Genomic DNA, 11,660 nt, shown 5'->3' with positions numbered 1-11,660 from the left:
AAATACAAAATGACAGATGTAACCATATACTCACTTGGCCCAGCAAGCCTCAATTATGGCAGCTATTTGGGGATTCAACTCGCGCGGGATCTCGAGCCTTTTTCCCTTGAAGCCAACAGCAGCAACAACCTACAGGATAGTACTATTTGTGAATATTGAAGTAATACAAGATAAAACAATTCTAACAGACTCCTGATTGACCAACTCTAAAATGGACATTTCTTGCAATCATTTTCGGTTTCTATTACAAACTGCATATACTACTATTTCATACTATACTGTGTATTCTTCTTACTTTCATAAGTTTCAGACCTTGTGAATCTTCCATAAAAGCTGAAGTAATATAATTATAAATTTATAATAGAAACTATTAAGCATAAATCAATTATAGGTGCAACGGGAAGACAACCAACCTGTGCTGGATTCAAATTACCCCACGGCTGTTGCAATGTTGCAAGCTCCCACATGATTACCCCAAAGCTGTAAAGATCAGACTTCTCATTTGATGGCTCGTCGCGAAGAACTTCTGGAGCCATCCACTCGGGCTAAGGGAGGAAAAGGAGTACAGTTTAATTTTTAATTAAAACAAACTTCTGAAACATTAGACACAAAACAGAAATATCTGTAGATACTTTAAACTTACAGTCCCAGCAGCTGACTTGGAAGAGAGAAATGTATTGGCCTTTAAGCGGGAAAGTCCAAAATCACAAACCTAGAGAAATGGCATTACCATTTTTAGGCGCAAAAAACCATTAAATATACAAGAAAATGGAGTACCGAGTCAAACCAACCCTCCTCCCTTGTAAAAAAACAAAAAAGAGATATTCCACAAAAGATATATGTTACTAAGACACCACATGTTTTCTTGTTATCTGGCTTTTCAGAAAGATATATGTTACCAACACACTCCACATATTTTCTTGTTATCTGGCTTTCAAAAGCATTTCAAATTTGAATCAAAATAAGTGCAGCTAATTAGCAGAATACTGAAACTTCCATTCAACTATGCGAAGGTAGAGCAAATTTTGCAACAGACTCAAATCTTGCCACCAGTTATATGTAGTTCCAGATCAAACTTAAGCTTCAAATGGTGCAATTTATCAAAGAAAAAAAATACCATTTTGGTGACTAATTACAGGCTTGTATTGTACCCATACAAGGCTATTTGCAAATGAATGACACAGGAAGAAATATAGAAAATCAGAATATTACTTTCAAGGACAAGTATTATTTCCATTAAACTCTCTAGAGTTAAGCCTACAAGATATAGGGCCTGTTTGGATAAAGAACTTATTTGCAGCTTATAGCATAAATACTTATCAAAATAAGTACTTACGAATAAGCTTGCATAAGCTATTTTTATAAAAAAAGATAAAATAAATTTAAATTGTTTTTACATATACTTACTATTAGTTGTTTTCATAAGGTATCTTGGATAATTTATAAAAATAAGTTAAAAAACGTTTATGAAAAATGTAATAAGCTGTTTTGATAAGATCTCCCAAACAATGTCACAAAACTTATGTCGGTAGATAAGCTTGAATAAGCTATAATCCAAACAGGCCCTACAAGAGCTTCATTCTCACCTTCACAGTGTATTTCTTGTCAACAAGAAGATTTGGAGATTTCAGATCTCTATGAACAATGGGGGGATTGCGTTTGTGAAGATAATTCATCCCCTTTGCCTGTAAATGAAAAAAAAAATACAAATAATTACAAATGAATTGCAACCATTGTGACATAACAAATTCAAAACTTAATAAAAATCAAAAATAAAACAATTGCTTAAATGCATACCACGTCGTAAGCCATACTAAGCCTACGCCTCTCATCCAAAACTTCCTTGGCACCGGGTCTATGCAACAGTCTATATAAGCTACCCCTGCACTTATTTCAAAATCTGTTAGTTAAAAGCATCATAATATAGCCTTGGAAAAATTCTATCTTTTGGGCGAAAAAGATTAGGGACAGTTAGAGACATAGATGAAACCTTGATAAATATTCGGTGACAATTGATAAGTTAGGAGGTTGAGTGACTGCCCCCATTAATAAAACAATGTTTGGATGCCGCAAATGTTTCATTATTGCAACCTGGCAAGAGAAGTTAGAATACAGATCAAATAAACAGCAAGCAACTATTCAAAGAGCAATTATGTTTTCTCCGCTTAAGACATGGTTAGAACTTTCAAGCATACCTCCCTCATGAATTCTTTGAAGCGTTCAGCATGAAAATCTTGCTCCATCAAAATTTTCACAGCAACATCCTGCAATTAGTTATGCGCTAAAGGTTGAATGAAATATAAAACAAATAAAAAGTAGAGAGAAGCAGTCATAAATAAATTAAAATAGAAACACAATGTCTGCTTAGGACTTCAATGAATAAACCCAGAGAAGAGTGTCACAATCTTCTAGATATACGATGCTCCAACGCATGCATTCTAAATTATGACTCGAGCTTAAACAATTTGCGGACACAGAATCAGAGAAGTAAAAGGCCATAAGCATTAAAAATATGTCATTCGATTTGTAGCTCAATTAGAAAAAAAATATGGCAATAAAGGCCATGTTGTAATGTAGTCACCATACTAAAGGAAATAATAGGAAATATGAAGTCAATGGGCTGCCAATAACCAACAGGCTACAAACAGGTGTCTGCTTGTATCAGTCAACAAACAAAAACAAGAAGATATTAGGTTGATGGCAAATGGGCAAAAGCCATAGTTTTTAAGTACACATCGGTAGGTTGTTATGAAATCATCAACTTTGTTTTGAAAAACATTTCATGCTCAAGCATATTCTGTCCATCAAACAACTATTTTCAATTGACTGGACAAAGGCATAAAAATACTGGAAACAGCCATTTTAGAAACAAATGGAACATGAACAATAATCATGATAAGATGCTTTAACTAAATATGTAACACTTCATTTGATATAAATATATTTGTGGGGAAAGTGTCCGTTGACAATAATTATAATGCTTCGTCCAGCTAGAAAGCATTATTTACAAGAATAAAAGACAAATGTTTAGTGCCTCAAAAATTGATATTTTTTCTTTTAAATTTTGATCCTTGTTATTTTGTGTTAGTCCCTATAATATGTGGTTCAGAGTAAATTAGGCATTGTAATATGCTGACAATATTGCTTCAAATCAGTAAAATATAACATCAATTTTATTTTTAGGGGCTAATTCGACATGATCCAAATATTATAGACACTAAAACAAAACAACAAAGACTAAAAGCAAAAAAAAATATTAGAGACTAAGCGGGAGAAGATTACAAGACTAAAACCAAAAAGGAACATTTTTTTGGAACAAAAAAAGTTAGTATAAACTATTATTATGGTTGGGTTAGAGTAAAGCCCTCGACCTCCTTATCACTCTACTCTTTAACTCTCCACACCAACCACCAAGCCAACCTTATACCCTCGACTAATAGCATATTTAAACCTATTTTCCAGTACCAGTAGACTCTTGACTAGTTCATAAACTCTTATGCTTTTGAAACAAGCTCCCCAAAATATGGAAACCATTTAACCTTTAGGAGTAGTGACTACTTCTGTACATACACAATGATAGTTCGTGCACTGATAGACTAAAACACATATGACATTGGCATGGGCTTAACATAATGCTATTGGACAGGACTTGTCCACTTGCTTTTGTTGTACTATACTTGTACTATTTTTAATGGCAACTATAATTGTACTTGATATAAATTATTGCATATAGTGTTTCATATCACAATAGGTGAATTATTTAACATCTCATTAAATATAAATTATCTTCCTTTTTCATTCCTTCCCTACAATTTCAACAAAACAAGTCAAACAACCATAATTTGATTTTCTTATACAGCGCTAATTATTATTACAAGAAAAAAGTGGCTTACCGAGCCATTCCACTCAGCACGATGTACAGTTCCAAAAGAACCTGAAAAATAATGTCATTTTCAAGTAATGACTACTGATACTAATTGCACAAATCATGTTATTGGAAGAAACATATTATGTCCCAAATACATTAATTACTTTGTCAATTACGTAAAGATCAGATTTTATTGATTAACGTTACAAAGTAGGGTACGAGCAAGTCAATTTTTTTGGTGGTATGGTATTTATGTAGAGCTGTGTTTAATTGTAGAGATTAATTCAAATGGTATCTATTGAGGTCTAACCATGACTTTTTTAACAAAACCTTCCTAACGATATGCAATTATGCATATGAATTGGGGAGTTCTGTTGCAATAATGAGCTAGCTTCCTTTTCTTGTTTTCTTCTTTACTATTGCCATTGCTAAGGACAACATCCATTTCACTTTTACAAAATATAAGTATCTCTCTTTTATCCCCACCCCACCCCCACCACAAAAAAAAAGAAGACTTAAAAATTATTTACCTGATCCTATTTTTTCTTTTAAATTAAGATCATTCCACGGTATGGCTAAATCCTCCATGTCAAAGGCAACCTCTCGAGTAGGCTTGCTAGGAATCAGTTGACTTCCTTCGACAAACCTCCTACCCTCAATGACATCATCATTGGAAATACAAACAGGACGCTTATGCTTTAAAGGAGGTGGATACTTGCCCACAGTTGTTGAGTCTATAATATTCTGAGGAGGGTTACATAACATATATGTTTCAGAAGCTTGATCATGCGTGCTCGGAAGAGCAGATTGCGGATACAAAGGAAGGTGAGAGCTTCTGTTGATGTCACTCGAAATTGGCCTAAGGTTATTCCTTTCATTGCTTTTCCCATCAAACTGTTCTGAAATGGAGACTTCAGAATTTACATTAGTAACAGTTCCTATGATATAAAATCAGGATATCCTATACTTGAACCAAATTCACACTTTTAATTACAACTTTAAAATCATATGTATATATTTGCATATCAGATTACAGAATAAAATAATTGACTTGTAAGAGAAACATCTATAAGGGCCTGCTTTTATTTTGTCAAATCACAAACTTATCGAACATTAGATCAACAGCTCAAAAATCTAACAATCAAGCCTTATCCCACTAGAAGGGGTTAGTTAAATAGATCAAACAATGAAATAATGTTCTATCATAAATCATATTCTAGCCAAACCATTTTGACCGGTAAGTTTTTCTTAATAGCTCAAAATACATATATCAACTCAAATTTCAATCAGCAAAGAGACTAAGAGCTGATTTGTATAAATTTCTCCAAAAGAATTTATGGCAAATAAAACTAGCTTTTGCTTTTAAACATTTTTTAAAAATTCTCTCATTTAATTTCTTCGCAAACACCTATGAGCATATATAGATTTTTCTCTAAGTGAAGCCACAGTCTTGTTTTAATTGAGAAACTCCCACAACCTAGAAGCTAATCTAAACTATGCCTAAATGAATTAGACTTATATTCATCATAACCAATATAAAACTTGTTAATGGCATTTAGGTAAATATCATTGTGTGCCAAACACCCACAATAATCATAACTATGTCTTAAAACGTCATAGTGAAGAGTTGTGGTTTTTTAATAGGTGACAAAATTCCTGCAATTTCCAAGTTTAAAATAAAAATATGCCATCAAATCTATTCTCCTTCTAGTGCATATAAACTGCTCAAAACAGCAAATGAATAGAGTTCAATTCAAATAAGAATATCGCAACACTGACATATTAGGTCCATACTTAGTTTGGTAAACAAAAAATTATTTATTCAGAGTAACTTGCATAAAGAAGTTTTACCACTCGTTGAAAAGATGGGGAGAAAAAAAAGATCTCGGAGGCATAATCTTAAATTCTTGATAAATGTAACAATATGCTCCAAATAGATCCTTCAAGCCAAGTGTAAACAAGAACAAAGCCCAAATTTAGAATACCATAAACTTCTCAAAAAATCTGAATACTACCTGCAGAACTGTTGTCGAAGAAAAGCTCAAGAGATAGACAGTCTGAGAAATACTGTTTGGCAAGTGACCTGAAATCAATTGTAGTTTCAGCTGGTTTAAGTCTTGGAAAGCGCAAGGGTGAACAAAATGAGATGGAAGATGGACCATTCAGCAAAGAATCGGGTTCGCATAACTGTCCTGGCTTCCCAATTAAATCAACAAGATATTCCCTATCATTAGATTATGTAAGATGTGAGAATATTACTCTTAAGAAAATCTATTAAAAATGTAAGTTAATATACATAATACTTATAGAATGTTATATATGGCTAATGAGATTGCATCTCTACTTATAAAAACAAAGGTATGTACTTGGAAAATAAAGCATATACCTCTCAAGCCCAAATCGAACAAGACAAGAAGAAGCATCATCTCTTTTGCAATATTTACATCCTTTTGCAATTCGACATGGTAAATCAATGGCATCAGCTAGTACCTAAAATAACAAACATACGGAAAATTATTCATAAGAGCTTAAATACAGTCCACCTGCACTAAACCAGTGAACAAAAACTCGTCAACATGTGTAATCACAACCTTAAACTCCGGACACAGAATTAGAGACTTACTTTGAACAATATGGCACGATGCCTGCAGAGGCCAACAGATAAACTACCTATGGGAAAAACAACAGATCCTAAGCAATCTTTCAGGTTATTACTGCAATCCCTCCAGAAAGAAAGAAATTCATCCTCCCCAGCAGAAGCTGAACCCCTTGTTATAGCAATAAGACATAGTTAGACTGACATGATCGGATAAAAAGCTAAATAGGCCAAGCCATGAACGCTCACCCCATACGGTTGCAAACCAGCTTCGAAAGCTGATCCACAACCTCTGTTGTTGTTATGCTGCTACAAGAAATGTCATGAACTATGTTTTGCAGTTCTCTCAAGCTGGCATCATAGCGCCGATCCACCAAAACTACTTCAAGGGAAGAACCGGTGCGGGGATGCACAGACTTTAGAGTATCGACTGATGGGATTCGACTGTTTTCCTGCAGATCAGTGCACACAGTCCAGACATAGGAATCCATCCCATGAATTAAGTAAAATCCATCGGGGATTTTATCAGAGTACGATAGGCAGCCATTCACCTGGTGTACGTTAATAACAAAATACATAATTAACTTTCACATATCTAACAATAAATGCAACAATGAAACAGTTTCCACCTTCAAATATCAGTGGTAGAGTAAAAACGAAAGAAGGGAGGGCCATTTTTTCTTCTTTGAGACTGATCAATTAGTATAATAACTCAAGAATCCGATATCAAATTTCATCTTTCAAGAAATGATTATTACACAAAGTACATTCTTTTAACAGCAACAATGTTAAAACATTAATTAGTATTTTCAATATTTATCTGGCTCCACAAACATCAAATTTTTCTATTTCAAATTTTAGGCCGGGACAACAATAAGATAAGCATTTCTTTAGGGAATAAAAAATGTCAACTCAAGAATGAGCAATATGACCATAGCATGCAAGTCATACAGTAGTAGATACTCTACCAACACTTCACAGAATTCCCAGCAAAGTAAGTGAAAATTGTAACTGCATAAGATAGTTATCCTCGTTCAGTGAGAATGCCAATGGCAAATAGTTATCCTCCAAATGAACTAGCACAAAAAACATATTGAATAAACGGGACCCTACAACAAATGATTCAAAGCTCAACTACATCACATTCAACAAATGATTGAAAGTTCAACTATAAGTCAATCCCCTCCATTCAAGTCTAAATGAACTAAAAAAAACCATAGTCAAAATATATGAACAGTCACGGCAATTGACTTCTATCAGAAGGTCACAATTCAAAGAAGGACACAACAAACAACATACCCAGAATCTATGAGACAAAGCCTCAGGGGAAGACGAGAGCCTCAAAGAAGCTTCTTCCGGCACCGGATCCAGAAAATTCGGATCATCCGCACAAGTTGCGTCCGAGGACAGCCTCAACGCCAAAGCAAGCTGCAACTGATAACTCTCTTCCGTCTGCTGAGCCCAGCTCTTCCCAGAAGATCCGCCAGTCCAACCCGGACCCTCAGACAACTTGTTCCTCACCTCACCCACCTTAAATCCATCATCATGCAAATATCCAAATGCATCCACCTCACTAGCCGCCGCCACGGACAGCGTCTGTGCATAATACTCTCCTCCACCAGATAACGAGCTTTCCCCATAACTACTCCCGCTGGATTGTCTCTGTAACCCAATAGAAGAGTACAAATTCCCGATCCGATTGTTCCCTTGCTGAGTTGACCTATGATCACCACCAACTAACTCCCAATCAAAACCTAAACCTCTATCTAACTTTCCGCCTCTACTCGCTTTCCCGTCACTGGAAGACGACGGAGCACTAGCTCCGGCAGCATACGAAAACGGATCATCGGGAACTTGACTTAGAATAGAGTAATTAGATCTTCTCGCAGGCATTTCCATCGAAGTCAATCACAATCACCGTCTTTCTTCAGTCACAAAACCCTAAAACTCTCCATTGCTCGGTGAAGTCTATTTTACGTTATTTTAATTTTTTTTCTCTTTCTAGAATCTGATAACTGTAACTGAGAATGGTGGAAAGAAATTTCTCTCTCTACGGGATTGGTGTACCGGAGAGAGAAATCAAAGTGGCGAGTTTTTTTTGTTTGTTTAATTCGGTGGCGCAATTGTAAATAAAAATTATTTTGAAAACGTTTTGGTTTTTTGATTCAGTGGGAAACCCGGTATTTGTTTGGTACAATTCACCTGGTTGCACTTTTTTAATAATCTCTAAATAGTAAATATGACTTTTTTTGTTTGAATAACCAAAAAAAAAAAATACTTATTTTTAATAGAAATTAATTAAAAATAATAATATACGAACTAGTTGGATTTTGTAAATTCTTTTCGGCCGGCGTTAGAGTTATTGTATGTGTCATTGACAAATCTGAATCTAGTTTGCAATGACTTGAGATTCCAGGTAAGTACTGGTTATATAGATATTGGATATGGATTTTGCTTTCGCGTGTGACCCTGTTTGTGTGGGTAAAAATAGAACGTTATGAACTGGTTCGGTCACTTGCGCCTAGAGATGGAATGGAATATGTACCGATATGGTTTTCCGGCTTTGCTTCATTTTATAAAAATTACTAATATTTTGATACGGTAAGAAAGTGATTCTAAGTGATTTTAGATTATAAATTAACAAATTTATAAATTATCTCTATCACCACTTTAATTATTTAATTCAAAAAGTCATGATTGAATATTGTGTTAGATAGATATTGCACATATTTGTTTTTAACTAATATGAGTGATTATGGGTATCGATAAAAAACAATGTATGTATACTAGTATGACGTATTGTTTAAACTCTTATAAATTATTTTTAATTTTTACAATTTAAGAAAGAGATATAATTGTTGAATTGTAATTTTTTATGTCGAAATAGGTTGTTCGATAAAGCAAGGAAGTAGCGAATCATCTAATGTGTTGAGTTGTGTTAGTGTGTCGAAGTGTCGAAGTGTCGAAACATGTTGTTTCACACAGGATTTCAACTTATGCATATTTTAGTAATGTTAGCTATTTTGGATTTTTATAGTTTTGAGTTTTGTTTTGAGGTCCAAGTTAACCTAAATCTATAAATAGAGGGAGTAACCCTTATTTTTCTAATGAAATAAATAGAGTGTTCATAACATTGTAATTTATAGTATTTTGCAGTTGCAAAGTGAATAAGAAGTTTTCCACAGTTGTAGGCTGAGAGAAACTCTGTAAAATTTTATTACTTTTCTCTTTCCCGTTCTTTACACTCTTTCTTTCTCCATTGTTCTTCTCTTTTCATTGCTATTGTGTGGGTAATAACAATCTTGTTCATCAAGATTGATTGAAATTCTCCATAGGTTTTGGGAGATTTCCAACATCTGGTATTAAGAGCTCCGGTTTAATCGATTCGTGGAAAGAAAATCACCATGGCAACGAATCATCCAAATAGGCATTTTCCAGCAAATCTTCTGATTCTCAAGAACAACAATTATGAGAATTGGTGCAGACAGATAAAGATTGTGTTTTGTTATCAAGATCTTTGGGATCTTGTGAAGGAAAGAGTGGCAACGCTTGCAGAAAATGCGACAGATCAGGAAAAGGCTGCACATAAAGAATTGAAGAAGAAAGATTATAAAGCTCTCTTTATAATCCATCAATGTGTTGATGCAGATAACTTTGAAAAGGTTAGTGATGCAGAGTCAGCGAAAGAAGCATGGGAAATTCTAGAGAAATCGTTCAGAGAAGATGAAAGAGGTGAGGTTACAAACTCACAAAAGAACGTGTAAATTGCTTCAGATGGAAGACAATGAAAGCATAACTCAGTTCTTCACCAAGGTTACGAAACTGGTGAATCAAATCAAGGTATGTGGAGAAGTGTTGACATTAAGATCTGTTGTTGGAAAGATCTTGAGGTCGTTGGCTCCAAAGTTCGACCATGTGGTAGTAGCCATAGAAGAGTCGAAAGATTTATCAAAATTGACAAAGGAAGAGCTTGAAGGGACGCTTGAATCTCATGAACATAGAATGGCTGAAAGAGCTGCATGAAAGTCGAAAAGTGATATGGCTTTGCAAGCTCAATCAGCAAAAGAAAGAAAAGGCAAAGGAGGTTGGAATGGCAACAAAGGCAGAGGAGGTTACAATAATTTGACTGGTTAAAATCAGCAAGAAGGAAATTGGTCGAATCAGAGAAAACATTATAATCAAGGCAATCAAAGAGGTGGTGTTGCAGGTAGAGGAAGAGGCGGTGGTCAAAAGTCAGACAAGAGTCACATTCAGTATTACAATTGTCAAAGGTATGGTCACTATTTTAGTGATTGTCCAGAAAAGTAGAAGAATCAAGAAACTTATGCAAAGCTGGCGAAACATGAAGAAGAAGAGACATTGTTGATGGTTACAACAAGAGAAGAAGAGAGATTCAAGGACCAATGGTACTTGGACTCAGGATGCTCATCACACATGTCTGGAAAAAAAGATTGGTTTGTCAACATAAAGCCCTTTATGAAGAACATGGTGAAATTTGCAAATGACAACACTCTAGCAGCTGAAGGTGTTGGTGATGTTCTGATTATGAGGACAAATGGCAAGAGGTCAGTAATTTCAAATGTGTTGTACATACCAGGCATGAAGAGTAATTTGCTCAGCATATGGCAGTTAGTCGAAAAGAACTACAAGGTATCGATCAAAGACAAGATTATGAGAGTTATCGACTCAAATGGAAGGTTGATCTTGAAGGCTCCAATGTCTCAGAATATAACCTTCAAGATTGAACTAAATGTGATGGAGCATAAGTGTTAGACGATAGTACCGATCTAGAAGGGGGGTTGAATAGATCAGTTTTAAACTTTAGCGCTTTTTAAAAAAAATCCAACGGTTGCGGAAGCACCCTAAATTGTAATCGTCTAAACGATTCGTTAATGGAAAGATCGGATATGCGTGAAACCGAATGGAATTAATTAAGATAAAGATTATCAACCCATATCTAAATCAATTCATTAACCACTATAATCCTTGATATTGTTACCTCTAATAATGCTTAAACACAATAAGAGATCAAGTACAATATTACTAAGTTTGTGTGAGATTAATTTTCTTGAACACTAGGTGTGCACTCCACACCAAGTTTCAATTTCACTCAAATTGAATGTGCGGAATTTTACTCAGTTGCAATCAAAGTAATTGTAATAATTTATCGAACAGTTACTATGCATAATAATCAAG

General features: G+C 34.7%; 1 protein-coding gene across 3 annotated transcripts in view; it reads right to left on the bottom strand.

Annotated features, from left to right (window-relative positions):
* LOC127098541 (serine/threonine-protein kinase CTR1) overlaps positions 1 to 8,607 on the bottom strand; it is a 9,343-nt gene extending 736 nt beyond the window's left edge. For 2 of the 3 annotated variants that reach the window (XR_007793375.1, XM_051037156.1), the window contains exons 1-14: positions 7,764 to 8,607; positions 6,714 to 7,015; positions 6,492 to 6,636; positions 6,255 to 6,358; positions 5,884 to 6,092; positions 4,399 to 4,779; positions 3,894 to 3,934; positions 2,196 to 2,264; positions 1,991 to 2,091; positions 1,798 to 1,882; positions 1,587 to 1,685; positions 644 to 712; positions 414 to 545; positions 35 to 129 (exon numbers count right to left, since the gene is read on the bottom strand). Coding sequence is in view for 1 of the 3 variants with exons in the window: in XM_051037156.1 (XP_050893113.1) it covers positions 35 to 129; positions 414 to 545; positions 644 to 712; positions 1,587 to 1,685; positions 1,798 to 1,882; positions 1,991 to 2,091; positions 2,196 to 2,264; positions 3,894 to 3,934; positions 4,399 to 4,779; positions 5,884 to 6,092; positions 6,255 to 6,358; positions 6,492 to 6,636; positions 6,714 to 7,015; positions 7,764 to 8,363 (2,432 nt within the window). In the remaining 2 variants the exon portion in view is untranslated. The remainder of the gene's footprint in view (positions 1 to 34; positions 130 to 413; positions 546 to 643; positions 713 to 1,586; positions 1,686 to 1,797; positions 1,883 to 1,990; positions 2,092 to 2,195; positions 2,265 to 3,893; positions 3,935 to 4,398; positions 4,780 to 5,883; positions 6,093 to 6,254; positions 6,359 to 6,491; positions 6,637 to 6,713; positions 7,016 to 7,763) is intronic. The other variant, XR_007793376.1, reaches the window with a different exon arrangement.
* Between the last annotated feature and the right edge of the window lie 3,053 nt (positions 8,608 to 11,660).

This window comes from Lathyrus oleraceus, chromosome 6 (assembly GCF_024323335.1).
Source record: "Lathyrus oleraceus cultivar Zhongwan6 chromosome 6, CAAS_Psat_ZW6_1.0, whole genome shotgun sequence".
NCBI lineage: Eukaryota > Viridiplantae > Streptophyta > Magnoliopsida > Fabales > Fabaceae > Lathyrus > Lathyrus oleraceus.
Note: the sequence above shows the minus strand (reverse complement) of the source record. Positions and strands in the feature narration are given on the sequence as shown.